The sequence below is a fragment of the Hemiscyllium ocellatum genome, chromosome 9 (assembly GCF_020745735.1).
Source record: "Hemiscyllium ocellatum isolate sHemOce1 chromosome 9, sHemOce1.pat.X.cur, whole genome shotgun sequence".
In the NCBI taxonomy this organism is placed as follows: domain Eukaryota; kingdom Metazoa; phylum Chordata; class Chondrichthyes; order Orectolobiformes; family Hemiscylliidae; genus Hemiscyllium; species Hemiscyllium ocellatum.
The window spans coordinates 72,469,955-72,483,090 of record NC_083409.1 but is presented as its reverse complement, the minus strand read 5'-3'; the positions used below and the strand labels follow the sequence as shown (position 1 = coordinate 72,483,090).

The 13,136-nt window shown below is 36.4% G+C and overlaps 1 protein-coding gene across 3 annotated transcripts in view; it reads left to right on the top strand.

Annotated features, from left to right (window-relative positions):
- The window catches only part of eps15 (epidermal growth factor receptor pathway substrate 15), a 185,971-nt gene extending 178,868 nt beyond the window's left edge, over positions 1 to 7,103 (top strand). Inside the window, exons 23-25 of one of the 3 annotated variants that reach the window (XM_060830449.1) lie at positions 671 to 833; positions 1,177 to 1,274; positions 6,130 to 7,103. In XM_060830449.1, the coding sequence (XP_060686432.1) occupies positions 671 to 833; positions 1,177 to 1,274; positions 6,130 to 6,276 (408 nt within the window). In that variant the 3' untranslated portion in view covers positions 6,277 to 7,103. Of the gene's footprint in view, positions 1 to 670; positions 834 to 1,101; positions 1,275 to 6,129 lie in introns of all 3 variants that reach the window. The other 2 variants (XM_060830448.1, XM_060830450.1) reach the window with 2 other exon arrangements.
- The last annotated feature ends 6,033 nt before the right edge of the window (positions 7,104 to 13,136 follow it).

Below are 13,136 nucleotides of genomic sequence, written 5' to 3'. Positions count from 1 at the left end.
TCCAGTCTTCTGGCACTACTCCTATCGACAATGATGACATAAAGATCAAAACCAAAGGCTCTGCAGTCTCCTTCCCAGCTTCCCAGAGAATCCATGGATAAATCCCATCCGGCCCGGGAGTCTTATCTATTTTCAGATCTTCCAAAATTGCTAAAACCTCATCTTTGTCAAGTGTAATCACATCTATTCTAGTAGCCTGTATCTCTGTATTCTCACTAACATTGCCTTTTTCTGTTGCGAATACTGACGAAATGTAATCAATAGATCCCTAACGTTCACTACATTGGGAGATCTCTAGTTTGAACATTTGACAAGACTTCTCTGGTCCACCTCTTTCAGTTTTGAAGACAGATATTTAAAAAAAAACAAGGACACAGTAAGATCTCTAAAAATGTAATGTTGTGTGGGCACTTAGATCAACTTATCATAATGGAGAGAAATTGAAAGGTTATTTTGTATAATTTGGGTAAGTTGGCTCATTGATACAGGAAAGTAGACAGGTTCAATCTTTGATATTACTACATGAAAACATGTTGTACTGATTCAATTCTTTGGACATTTGTGTGAGTTCTTTGTGGCTGCATTAAGTCCACTGAATATCCTTTACAGTATAAGTTTGATATCACTGGTAATATTTTCCTTTTTGTTTCCTCTGAACATAAAACTTCAGTCTGACCAGCAAGATCCATTCAGTTCTGCTACAGGAATAGACACTAGTAATGATGGATTTGGAAAAACTGGATTCACAGATGAACCTATAAACATTGATGAGGTTCCTCCAGCTTTACCACCAAAGGTTGGCACTCCAACACGACCCCCTCCTCCACCACCTGGTACGTGAATAGGAGGACAACAAAATTGCTAATTTTGTTTCAAATGTTAATTATATTTCTTGTAATTGTTTAGATAATGTTAAGCATGTATCCTTTGCTCACTGTAGGGATTTTTTTTTCCAAATTTACAATGATAGTTCACTTACCTCCTCATCAAAATTTAATTGATTTAAAAATGAACCATTTCAACTCTCTTCCATGACAAGGGATGTTGAGAGTTTTAATGGCAAAGGCACTTACTATTATTGTGTGTTTATTTTAAATGTAGGTAAAAGACTTTCCCTTGTAAAATCAGAATCATCCAACTCCAAGTTAAATGATCCTTTCCATCCGTTTAATTCAGGGGATTCATTCCATAAAGAGAATCATCTTGACCCATTTGCTCCTACTTCTCCAAGTAAAGATGTTGGAGACACCACAAATTTTGCAAACTTCAATGCTGTAAGTGTGTGTGTTTTTGTTTGTGTGTGTGTTTGATAATTTTAAGGTACAAAAATCAGTGTCTTTCAAGAATTTTATTTACCTATTTTTGGCAGTGTGGAGCTTTCCAACTGACTGGGAATATGGTGCCAAATGAAGAAATGGCAGAACACCTATTCTTAATCAGGGTTCCCTAAAATGCTTGTTTGCTCTTATCAGTGTTGTCAGAAGGTAGAAAAAGTGCGAAATTGGACGAGCTAGTCACCAGCCGGTCACTCTTGAAAGTATTCCATTCAAAACACCTGCCAGCAACATTTACCAAAGCCTCCAATCAAGATTTCTGTCCATGCCAAAGCTGAGGAGATATCTTGATTTGAAGAAACCTGGAGTCACTGTGGCACAGAAGGATGCCATATGCCCCATTGAGTCCATGTCAGCTTTCTGTCAAGCAATCCAGTCAGTTCCACTCCAAAACTCTGACCCTATAGCCCTGAAAGTTTATTTCACTTGAGTTTTCTTTGAAATCCAGTTTTCTTTGAAATCATTGATAGTCTCTGTTTGTACTACCTTCATGGGCAGCAAGTTCTCGGTCTAACTAGTCCCTATGTTTTTAAAAGAAAAGTTAGATCCTTACATCTTACCCAAGGCATTTAAATGTCTTGGTCCTTAGTGCTTGTACCAACAGCAAATGAGGACAGCCCTTTGTTGACTGCCTTATCTAAACTTGTCTGTCTTCTTGTAAAGTTCCATTGGATCTCCTCTTACCCTCCTTTACTTAAAATGATTAAGCTTCTCTAACCTACCTTGGAGCTGAATTCCTTCTATCTTGGAGCTGTTCTAGCAAATCTCCTCTGCACTGTCTCTAGGACCCCTCAACCTTCCTAAAATGTTGTGATTTAGATGCAGTACTATAGTTGTCACCTAACCAGTTTTATAAAAGAGCTGCATAACTTCCCTGCTTTTGTCCTCAATTTCTTTATGAAACTCAAGATCTTGAATGATTTTCTGATTCTTCTGTGTCCGAACACTTTCACAGATTTGCATAAATTTCTCAGGTCTCTCTGCCCTTGCACACTGTTTGGAACTGGTTTTAAGTTTATATGCTTTTCCTTTCCCTTCTGTCAAAATAAATTACCTACTTCTCTGTTAAATTTCACCTGCTAGTTGTCTCCTATTTCTACTAGTCTATCAATGTCCTGTTGCCAACAAATGGGACCATCACCACTGTTTGCTACACCACTAAGTTTGATATAATTTGCAAATTGAGGACCCCCCCCCCCCTCTAATCTAGTATCTAATTTGGTTATATATTCAACAAACAAGTGGTCCTGGCATGGACCGTTAAGGAACATGATTGTCCATCATCCTCATGTCTGAAATACAACCATTTCTCACAACTTGTTGACTTCAGACCTTCAGCCAAATTTTTTTTATTGAAGTTGACACTGACACTCTTATTCTACAAGTTTCACACTTGTTAACCAACTATTTTATATCGTGTTTCGTAAGGCACTTTCTTAACGTTCCTTTGAACAACATCCACTGCATTCCCTTCATCAACCTTTTTAGTTACTTCATAAAAATTCATTTAGATTCATCAAACATGATCTGCCAACTAGTTTAAACATCACTGATTGTCTTGTTATTTTTCTGTCAGTTTAATCATTATACTACCCTCCCCAGTACAACAAAAATATTATCTCACAGAGATATGTTCATTGCTTACTACTGATTAGTATGGGGAGCAAGGGTTACAGGGAGAAGGCAGGAGAATGAGTTTGAGAAACATATCAGCAATGATCAAGTGGTGGAGCAGCTTCAGTGGGCAAAAAGGCATAATTCTAGTCCACATCTTATAGTCTTTCCTCTCACGGCCTCACCACCAAATTACTCCCTATCCTCCTCTTTCAACTTTGATCTCAATTCATCATGATCTTTATTCATCCTGAAATCCCTCCATCCCCAATAAGTCTGCAAACAATATTCACCATCACCTTCTTGACCTTGCCATCTCATAAGGTCTCCCTAGTCCCACTGTATCAATCTGAGATAAAACCATCTCTGATCATTTCCTTGCATCACTTAGTACCCACACTCCCCTTCTCCACTCTAACCCTACCCCTTTGTTACTTGTTCCTGGGAAAAACAATTTAATTCAAATTCCCAATCATCTATTTACTCACCATTAGCATTTCCACAGTTGCTGTTTTGCTTAAACACTCATCTCGACCTTTTTAATCCTGGTTCTTAATTCTTCCATGGAGTATGGATGTAGCTGGAAGTTGTTGCCTATCCCTAATTGCCCTGGAATTGACTGGCTTGCTGGGATATTTGAGTTGAAAGTCAGTCATGTTGCTTTGGGTCTGGGGTTCACGTATAGTCTACACTTGGTAAAGGTGGCAAATTTCCTTTCCTGGAGGATATTAGTGAACCCAGTGGCTTTTTACAAAAATCAATGATTGTCAAAGTTATGAGTTGAAAATGTGTTGCTGGTTAAAGCACAGCAGGTCAGGCAGCATCCAAGGAATAGGAGTCTAGTTTTGTTTATAGATTAATTCTTTGAAGTTAAATTCCACTAACTGCAGAGGTGGGATTTTACACATGTTCTCAAAACATTTAGCCTGAGCCTCTGCATTACTAGAGCAATACTACTGCATTTTCTGCCCCAGTCCCCAGTCAAACCATAGTTCTCTCACTCTGAGAGTTTCAAATGGTTTAACCCTCATCCCTGCTTCTTAGGTCCAAAGGATGCACACTAGAGAGGAACAAAACTATGGTGGGGACAAATGATCATTAACTACTAGATCCAGCCAAATCATTTGAAATGCTACAGGTTCCTATCCTATTCTGGTCAACATGCTCATTGTTTTCCAGGATGATTTCAAATAGAAATAACACCAGGTTTATTTTGTGTACTACCAACCATTGTCCTAAGCCCCTGTTCCCCCCAGTCTCTACACGAGGTGCTCATAAACCTCTTCGTCAATAAGACTGAGCACGCTTGTATGGTGCCTCTGCCATATTTATTTGTCCACTTGGCCAAACTTATTTTCTGTTCCTTCTGCTTTAACTTTCATCTCTTAGCTTTCTGCAGTTCCTCTATTGTCCCCTTGATGTCAACTCTGAGCTCTTGTTTATGAGAACCACCTTTTGTTTCCTCCATTCTATTTCCACTCAACTGCTGATCACTCAACTTCCCCTATTGGCCCCCATGTTGGCTGATACTGTTAATGGTTCCATGTCTTAAACCACTATGCCATCTTCAATCTCCCTTTTCTTTTTTAAAGTCCCTAAACATGTTGGCCTTTCAAATCCATTCCCTGCTTTCCCATGTCTGAATCCCTACAACAGGTTCTATTGTTGCAGTACTGAAGCTCCTCTTAACAGTCACAAATGATATTCTGTGTCATTGTTACAAATATAAGCCTTCCCTTGTTAACCTGCACAACCTGCCTGCAGCCTATGACAGAGTTACCACACCATCCTCATTTAATGCCTCTCCACTGTCAACAGTTGAATCAGAATGCACTCACATGGTTCTACTCTTAACTGCCCAGTGGCAACCAGAGAGTCACTTGCAATGGTTTCTCTTCTTGTTCCCACACCACTTACCTTTAATGTTTCCCCAAAGAGTTATCCTCGACACTCCACTTCCTCGTCCAGCTGCTGCTTTTTATCAACTTCTTCTGAAGGCAGTGTCAGTTTACATATGTATTCTAATGAAATACAGTGCTACTTCACCTTACACCTTCCCTTGATTTCTCCACTGTTGCTAAATAATCAGACTGCTTGTCTATCATCGATTACTGGGTGAATAAAAAATGGCTCCAGTTAAATATTGAAAAGACTGAAGCCATTGTTTTTAGCCCCTGTTCCAAACTCCATTTCCTGGCTACAGATTTCATTCCTCTCAGGAAGAAGGCTCATGCCCGAAACGTCGATTCTCCTGCTCCTTGGATGCTGCCTGACCTGCTGCGCTTTTCCAGCAACACTTTCAGCACCCTCTAATCTTGTCCAGTCTCTCAACCCTCGTAGATCTCTGTTCTCCTTTAATTCTAGCTTCTTTGCCTCTCCAAAATTGCTTCATTTTTTCTGGTTATGCCCAGGTCTAAGTTTCTGGAACATAATTTGAACTTGGAGATAAACTGAATATGTTTTGTTTCAAGTAATTACCAGTCTGTAGAGCAAAGTACTCTTAATATTTTGGTAAATGTGGTCAAATGTTTAAGCTCTATAGTGACTCTAGTTATGTTTTCTTCCTCGTTAATGCAGTTATGTGTATGCCTGTCCACCCCAAAGCAAATCTATGAGAAGCAATTGAATCTAGTATTGGAATTGCATAAACTTAATCAGGAACCATTCAGTACTGTGAAATAAAACATGGTGCTGGAGAAACTGAGCAGATCAGGCAGAATTTATGAAGAGAGAAACAGAGTTAACATTTAGTGTCCCATGACTCTATTCAGTTCCGAGGTAAACTTTTGAATTCTGTTTCTGTCTTCACAGATGCTGCCAGATTTGCTGAGTTCCTCCAGCTCTTTGTGGTTTTATTTCAGATCTTCAACATCTGCAGTATTTTGTTTTTATTTGAAAACTAAAACTGTTGGTCAATAATGGAGATTGCTTCCCTGAGGCTAGTGTTCTCCCGATTAAATGTTAAGCATCTCAAAAGTTATGAACTAATAATGTTTGTAGTTGTTGCAAATTTGTTGCTACATGTGTACGTCTAAAGGTAAACTGACTTTGATTTCCTTAAAATATCAGCAGAGCCACTATTGTTTGTGTAGAATATACCACTTTTTTTTTCCTGTCTTCAGTGTGCTGTTTATAAGAAATAGTTTGTATTTTTCTGTCGTTTTGTTTTTGACTGTTTCAGTACCCCAGTGAGGAAGACCAGATAGAATGGGCTAAAAGAGAAAGTGAACGAGCAGAGAAGGAACGACTAGCAAGATTAAATCAGCAAGAACAAGAGGATTTGGAACTGGCCATAGCACTCAGTAAATCTGAAATATCAGAAGCATGAATAGCTCTTCTATGGTTCTCAATGTACTGGCTGCCATTGACTCGCCTAAGCAAGTCTATTCTTACTAATGACATTTTATATAGAAACTACCTAAAGTAACTATGTCATTATGGAAATTCTTCCCTGAAATTATTAGTTCATTACTAAAGAGTCTTATACTGGACTTGAATCAGTGTGGTGAAACTTATTAATTCAAAAATATCAAATAACCATTATCCTGTATATGTAAAAATAAAAACAATGTACATGCTAAATACTGATGCAAATCTGTATTAAATGCAATGAATTTACTGATAATTATACTCCTTTGCATTGTTGGGTAATGGAGTGTACCATCTCTGCTTCCTGTTCAAATAATATTGTCCAATAGGATACAGAAGCCATTGAACAGCTGTACATATTTACACCTTAATGACTAAGTAGATTTCAAAAATCATAAACTTTTCAAGAGTAGCACATTAACTGTTTCTGTAACCACCAGTGCTAACAATATATAACTGTATAGAACATCTATTTCAAAATACATGCTGAAACTGCTGCTGTAAGTTAAACGTATGCACTGCTAAACTTTTTACTGGCTTTATTTTTTTAACTTGTCAGTTTATAAATTTAAGTGATTTTCCTTTCATGTTCATGTGAAATTGCTGACTGCCTGGATGAGTAAATAACATCAAATAAAATGCAAGCTTATGTAAAGATATTCTGTGGAATCCATTAAAATGGAATGAAGTATGCTGGACCAAGCCAGCACCATCTGTGCTATTCAGTATACCCATATGAATTCACAGTTGATTAAGAAATCACAGCTTGGTTTTCCCAGGTTTTTTTTTTGTTCCACTGAAGTCTCCGTTAAAATACCTTGTCAGTTTTCACATACCCTTCCTACCTAATTATGAGAGCAACTTATCCTTCTGATGCTGACTTGGTGATTTTGTAGCCAATCAAAAATCTAACTTGCATTTTTATTTGCATTGTAGTTATGTCTAAGCAGAATAAATTAATTTGTTATTTTCTCCCACTGAATCATCTTAGTGATGGTGCTATGAAACTACCATAAGAAACTCTTTCACCTTTACACTTTAGGGAAGGAAATCTGCCATCCTCATCTGGCCTGGTGATCACATCCAGATCTTATTTGTTTCTTGATTTTTTTTCCCCATTACCTTTCACTTTGCATCATCATTCATTTTTGTAATTTAATCTCTCCATCTTTTTGCCTTATTAAAACTTAGCATTGTGTTCAGCCCCCACCTGTCTAATCATTGGAAACCTTTTACATCTCAGACATTTTCCACTTTTAATGAAGACCATGAACTGGAAACATTAACTCAGGCACTACAGATGTTGTATTTCTAGATTTTTGTTTGACTCCTAGTCTGTAATAGCCTTCCACTTTAAATTCACAGATATCCTTTCAGATAAACAATCTTCTGACTTCATTCTTTGTAAATTTACGCACTGAGTGCACATTTCTAGTTAAATTTCTCACTAGAATCAGAACCATCCTCTGGGCTATTACAGGTCCTTCTGTATTTTGTTTACATGAATTTACTATAACACAATTGATGAATTGGGGACACTTTCTAAAGCACAAAGTTTTGAAGAGTATATTGGTTATAATGTGATTCCGGCCCCATTAGGTTAAATGGTGCTGCTTTTACGTGATTTTCTTAACACGGGATTGCGCGAGAATGGAACTACTGCTTATAGCAGAACTGCCACTTTCTTCTTTCTTCTTTTATTATAAAGAAGTCATGTTGTCTGAGTTCCCTCTTTGGAATGCAAGCATTTTTAATGCCATTTTTCTATTTTTTTTTCGCCTCCCTTTCCCCTACCCATTTCTTGGATTTTTTTTCTCCTCTCATTTTTAATTCAAGTTCTTTTTGCATTCCTAACTGAATCTTAGCTAATTCTAGCAAATTCTAAATATTGGGTAATCATTTTAGGTATCACAGCCTCATAAGGTCTGACTTTTATGCCAACATTTTAAGTTGTGGTAAACTTTTTTTGTCAAAGATTTCAAATAATCTCATGTGGCATTTTCTATTCCAGAAAAGTCTTAACAACAGTCAAAGCTATTTCAAAATTTGAACCAATGTAATATACCTCACAAGAACACACCATGGTGGTCATTTACTGAACATATTCAAAAAGGATCCAAGCATACTTTTAACGAAAGAGCATTCCAGTTATAAGATGCAAAAGAAACAAAATCATAATCGGGTTAAACTATTTGAAATGGACTTACTGTAAATATCAAAAATACAGAATCAACCCTTTTACCCTTGACAACATCCTTACAGATTTTCAAACCTGAAGGAAGAGTCAACCTATCACCACTTTAAAATGCATTCTTCAGTTGTTAGGGCTGCAATTGCTATCTAAAGTTTCTTACTGACTACAAGATAAACAAATGCAGTCTTGATACCCTCAGCTTTCAGGAGTTTTCTTCCAAACCACTTGGAACTTACCATCCTTAACCTTTGAAGACTACTAAACTAATAGCATGTTTTTGCTCTGTCCAAACCTGCGTATAATGCTTTTCTAAATTATATTGTTTGTGTCTCTGTCTTCAGACACCTTGATGATAGATATCTTGATTTTTTTTTAGCCTTATTTCTTATGCGCTGCACTGTTTGCCATAAACTCTGTGGCTGGAATCCCTTATGAAAAAGTACATGTATCAACAAACTTCAGGCACCATAGCACCACACACAAAACAAATCTAATCTTAAACTGAAACTATATAATTTACTTCCTACACATGATATAAAAATACAAATCAGACTTAAAGCTAAATATGGCTCTGTCTATTTTAGAATCTGCATTCCAAATACAATATCATTAAACTTTGTCATCTGTTTTGTTTAATTAGCCTGTTTTTTGAAATTTGAAGAATAATAAGGTAATATTTTGTTGTACTATTATTTCATTATTTGAATGTTTTCATTCAAATGCAGTTGAAATAAACTAATACTGATTTTTCTTGGGGGATTTGTTGCAAATATAACATTGCAAAATTTTCATACTATGATAGTCCAATTTGAATTTCCTGTTATGGTGGATCCTCTTTCATTTTTCTCGTATACTTAATGTGGTTAATGCTTTTCACCAGCAACTGTGACCGTATTAAAACTAAGCTACTTTTCTTTCATTTCTGCTCACCTCCTATCTGTATAAACCGATTTCTTTTGATAAATGCAAACATGGGTTTTAGAGTCTAGTTTTTAAAATAAAATATTTAGTTTTTGTTTATTTCATTGAATGTGGGCATTACTGGCATTGCAGATTCATAATGTCTCGCTAGGCTATTTGATAGGGCAGTTAAATGTCAACAATATTTATGTGGAAAAGGTGGAAAAATGTAGCTCACAAGGAAGAGCGGGAAGGTGGAGGCCGTAAAAAGTGGAACTAAGTTGGGGAGATGTGGGTTGAGAAGCAACTATATGTCTTGGGTAGAGATATTGTTATTACAGTGATGTGTGGGTGAAGGTCAGAGGCTGAGTTTTCTGTCAGTATGGCATGTGGAAAGTTTGACTGAAACCTGAGAGTGGATAAGTAAGTCTTGAAATGCACCTTTTCATATTTGCAGGATACATTTTTATGTTGATTTATATTGTGCAAATTTTAACGATGTCAAAGATTCCTGTGCTATTTTATTGCTGTTTTGCTTTTGCTGGAGTTAGGAAGTTATGTTAATTTCCTACAGGGTTTTCTTTTATGTATATGTTTACAGACATGCTGGCAAGGCCAGCCTTTGTTGTTTATCCTACTTACTCTAGAGAAAATTAAAAATCTCACAACATCACATTATAGTCCAACAGGTGTATTTGGAAGCACTGGCTTTCGAAGTGCTGCTTCTTCTTCAGGTGATTGTGAAGCAGGACATTCAGACATAGAATTTATAGCAAAAGATTATAGTGATACAATGATTCATTGAACAATCTAGGTTTATTCACTGTATCATTTGTATTACTGTAATATTTTGTAGCTACCCGATGAAAGAACAGCGCTCCGAAAGCTACTGCATTCGAATAAACCTGTGGGAGTTTAACCTGGTGTTGTGTGATTTTTAACTTTGTCCGTCCCAGTCCAACACCAGCTCCTCTAAATCATGGCTGTAGGGAAAGCAATGGTGTGTTAAAATGGGATCCTGTTGAAACATAGTTTGCACAGCTTTACCTTTGGATCATCCAGCAAAGTCCGTTTTATTGTTGGTGTGGGCTTCATCCTCTATTACATGCCCTAATTGTTTGAATTTTGCAATGCAATGGTCATTTTGGTGGATTGATAGAAATGCATTGGTCCATGGTCTTGGCAGAAATAGAATATTGGCCAAAATAAAGCTACAATTTCAACTCACCAGAAGTATTTGCATTCACTGCATATTATAAAAGTGCTATAATTACATGATTCATTGTCAAAAAATGTTCGGAACATTTTGGCTTTAGCCTCTAACTTTCAGCTTTTCTGTCCTCAGCTAGTCACAACTCATTTTTTTGTCAGGAGTTTTGAATTCTCACATTAGAAGAATCCATTGTATCGCCTAAGGATTAATCAAATTCTAAACGTGGTTTGTGGTTAAAAGCATAATTAAAACTCTAAGACATACGAGGAGAAATAGGCCATTCAGCCCATTGAATCTGCTCTATCATTATACCTCAACTCTACTTTGATGCCTTTTCTCCATAACCTTTCATTCCCTCGCTCATTTAAAATTTGTCTAAGTTTTGAATGTACTTGATGACCCAACCTCAACAGCTCTCAGTAATAAAGGATTCCACAGATTCACAAACCTCTGGGAGAAGAAATTCCTCCTCGCATCTTTCTGCCTTTTTGGCAGCAATGAATGAACAGCACAGTCCTTAATTCCAGGAACCACTTCGCAGGTTTTTGGATTATTGTTTTTACAGACCAACTAGCCTTTGCAAATGTGTGGTAATTACAAATTATGTAAATACTCAATCACAGGGACAAAAAGTAATCAAAAAAGCTAATTAGATATTGATTTTAATTTCAAGGCAGTTGAATTTGAAAAGAACAGAAGGGCTGTTCCAATTGTACCAAACTTTGGTCAGACTGCTTCAACAGCACTGTATTCAAATATGGGCACAAAACCTTTTGAAATATTGAAGAAATACAGTGCAGATTAATCAGAAGTTAGCAGGGTTTTAAGACTTACATAATGAGGACAGGTTGAACAAACTTGTTTGCATCCCCTTGAGTTTAGCAAGTTGATTAGTGGGTAACAGAGTTGTATAAAAGGATAAAGGTGTCTTGTACTGTAGATATAGAGACACTATTTTCTTTGGTGCAATTAAAACATTGGCATAGTCTCAAAAGTAGAGTTAGGCTATTTGGGAATTAAAACAGGATACAAAACCTCAAACAAAAGGGGAAATATAAATCTGGATTTGTTAGAAAGATCAATTGAAATGTTCAAGATTGTGATTGATAAAACGTTGCTAGGAAAAGCTATCAAGGATGTGTAACAATGGGGTAAATGGAGTTGATGTATAGATCAACTTTATCATAATAGAATGGAATAGATTTAGAAGGGTTGAATGGCCTTAACCTGTTATTTTCTTTACTGCTACAAAATGAAATTTGTAACATAACTTGGCTTATTTAATGCAATTCAGTGTTTCCTTTTTGTGAAGTGTCTCAGTTTATATGAACATGAAAACTACATATAATGCTGAATTCAGACTTTTGTGACTCTATATGAAGTCAAGAATACAAGGTTTCATTGAATTATTAGTATGCTTGAGGAAAAGATATTCCTGTCATTCAAATTCTGGGGAGCAGTACTGCAGCTATATATGCTTGAATATAACAGATAGGATTCCAATAAGACTAAATTTAAACCTTATTTGTAACAGGGGGTTTATACTCTGGCTCTTCTACATGGGATGGTTTCTGTTTCAGATAATTTCTGTGGTGGAGGCAGGTTCAATTACAGCATTTACAAGGTACTTGGATAGGTATATAAATAGGAAGGGTTTAGAGGGATATGGGCCAAGTGCTGGCAAATGGGATTAGATCAGATTGGGATGTCTGGTTAAGTTGGACTAAGTGTCTGTTGCTATGCTGTATGACTCTGAAGAGAAAGAAAGGAAACTACTTCAAAATTTCCAGTTCCATAGTAATCAAGATAAGCAATATATTTGAACCAAAAAGAATTAAAACATAGGAATTCAAAATTCAATACTTTCCAATATTAATTGTATATTTCCAACACAGTTTTAAATAATCCAATGAATTGGAATTCTGTCTTGGCTGAAATAGATTTGCAAAGGACTGAAAGTGAGACCATTTTGGAATTACCATGAAACCTCGTGGAGCAAAATTAACATTATTTTCTGTTCTACAATAGCCTGTGTTATCAGGCCATATTGACATCTTGTGATCATAATGTCACACTCAACCTACTTTGAACCTCACCAGAAAAATACAACATTTCCATTTATATTATTGGTTGCAATGTATTGTTTTATTTACTGTCTTTAAAACAAATTGCTTTAAGGGTCAGAAAATGGTCTGCTTCAGGCATTTTTCAGAATTAGTTAAAACTGATTATACACCAAATAAAATCCCTCTTGTAACTTAATGCATCCATGCCGAGAGAGTTTTTAAATGAGGTTAATGTAGCAGCTTGTTATCTCAGGATCACATGATAAATACAGATAAAGGAGCTGATTCATTCCATTATAATTGATCCCATGCATGAATACCCAGTAATGTTCACAGTTGTGGCATGCAGTTATTTTTGAACAATTCGGGAATTCACACTATTCCATCCATTCAATTATTCTACTTATATTCTTCTTTTGAAGAAACCACTGACTTTAGTTGCAATT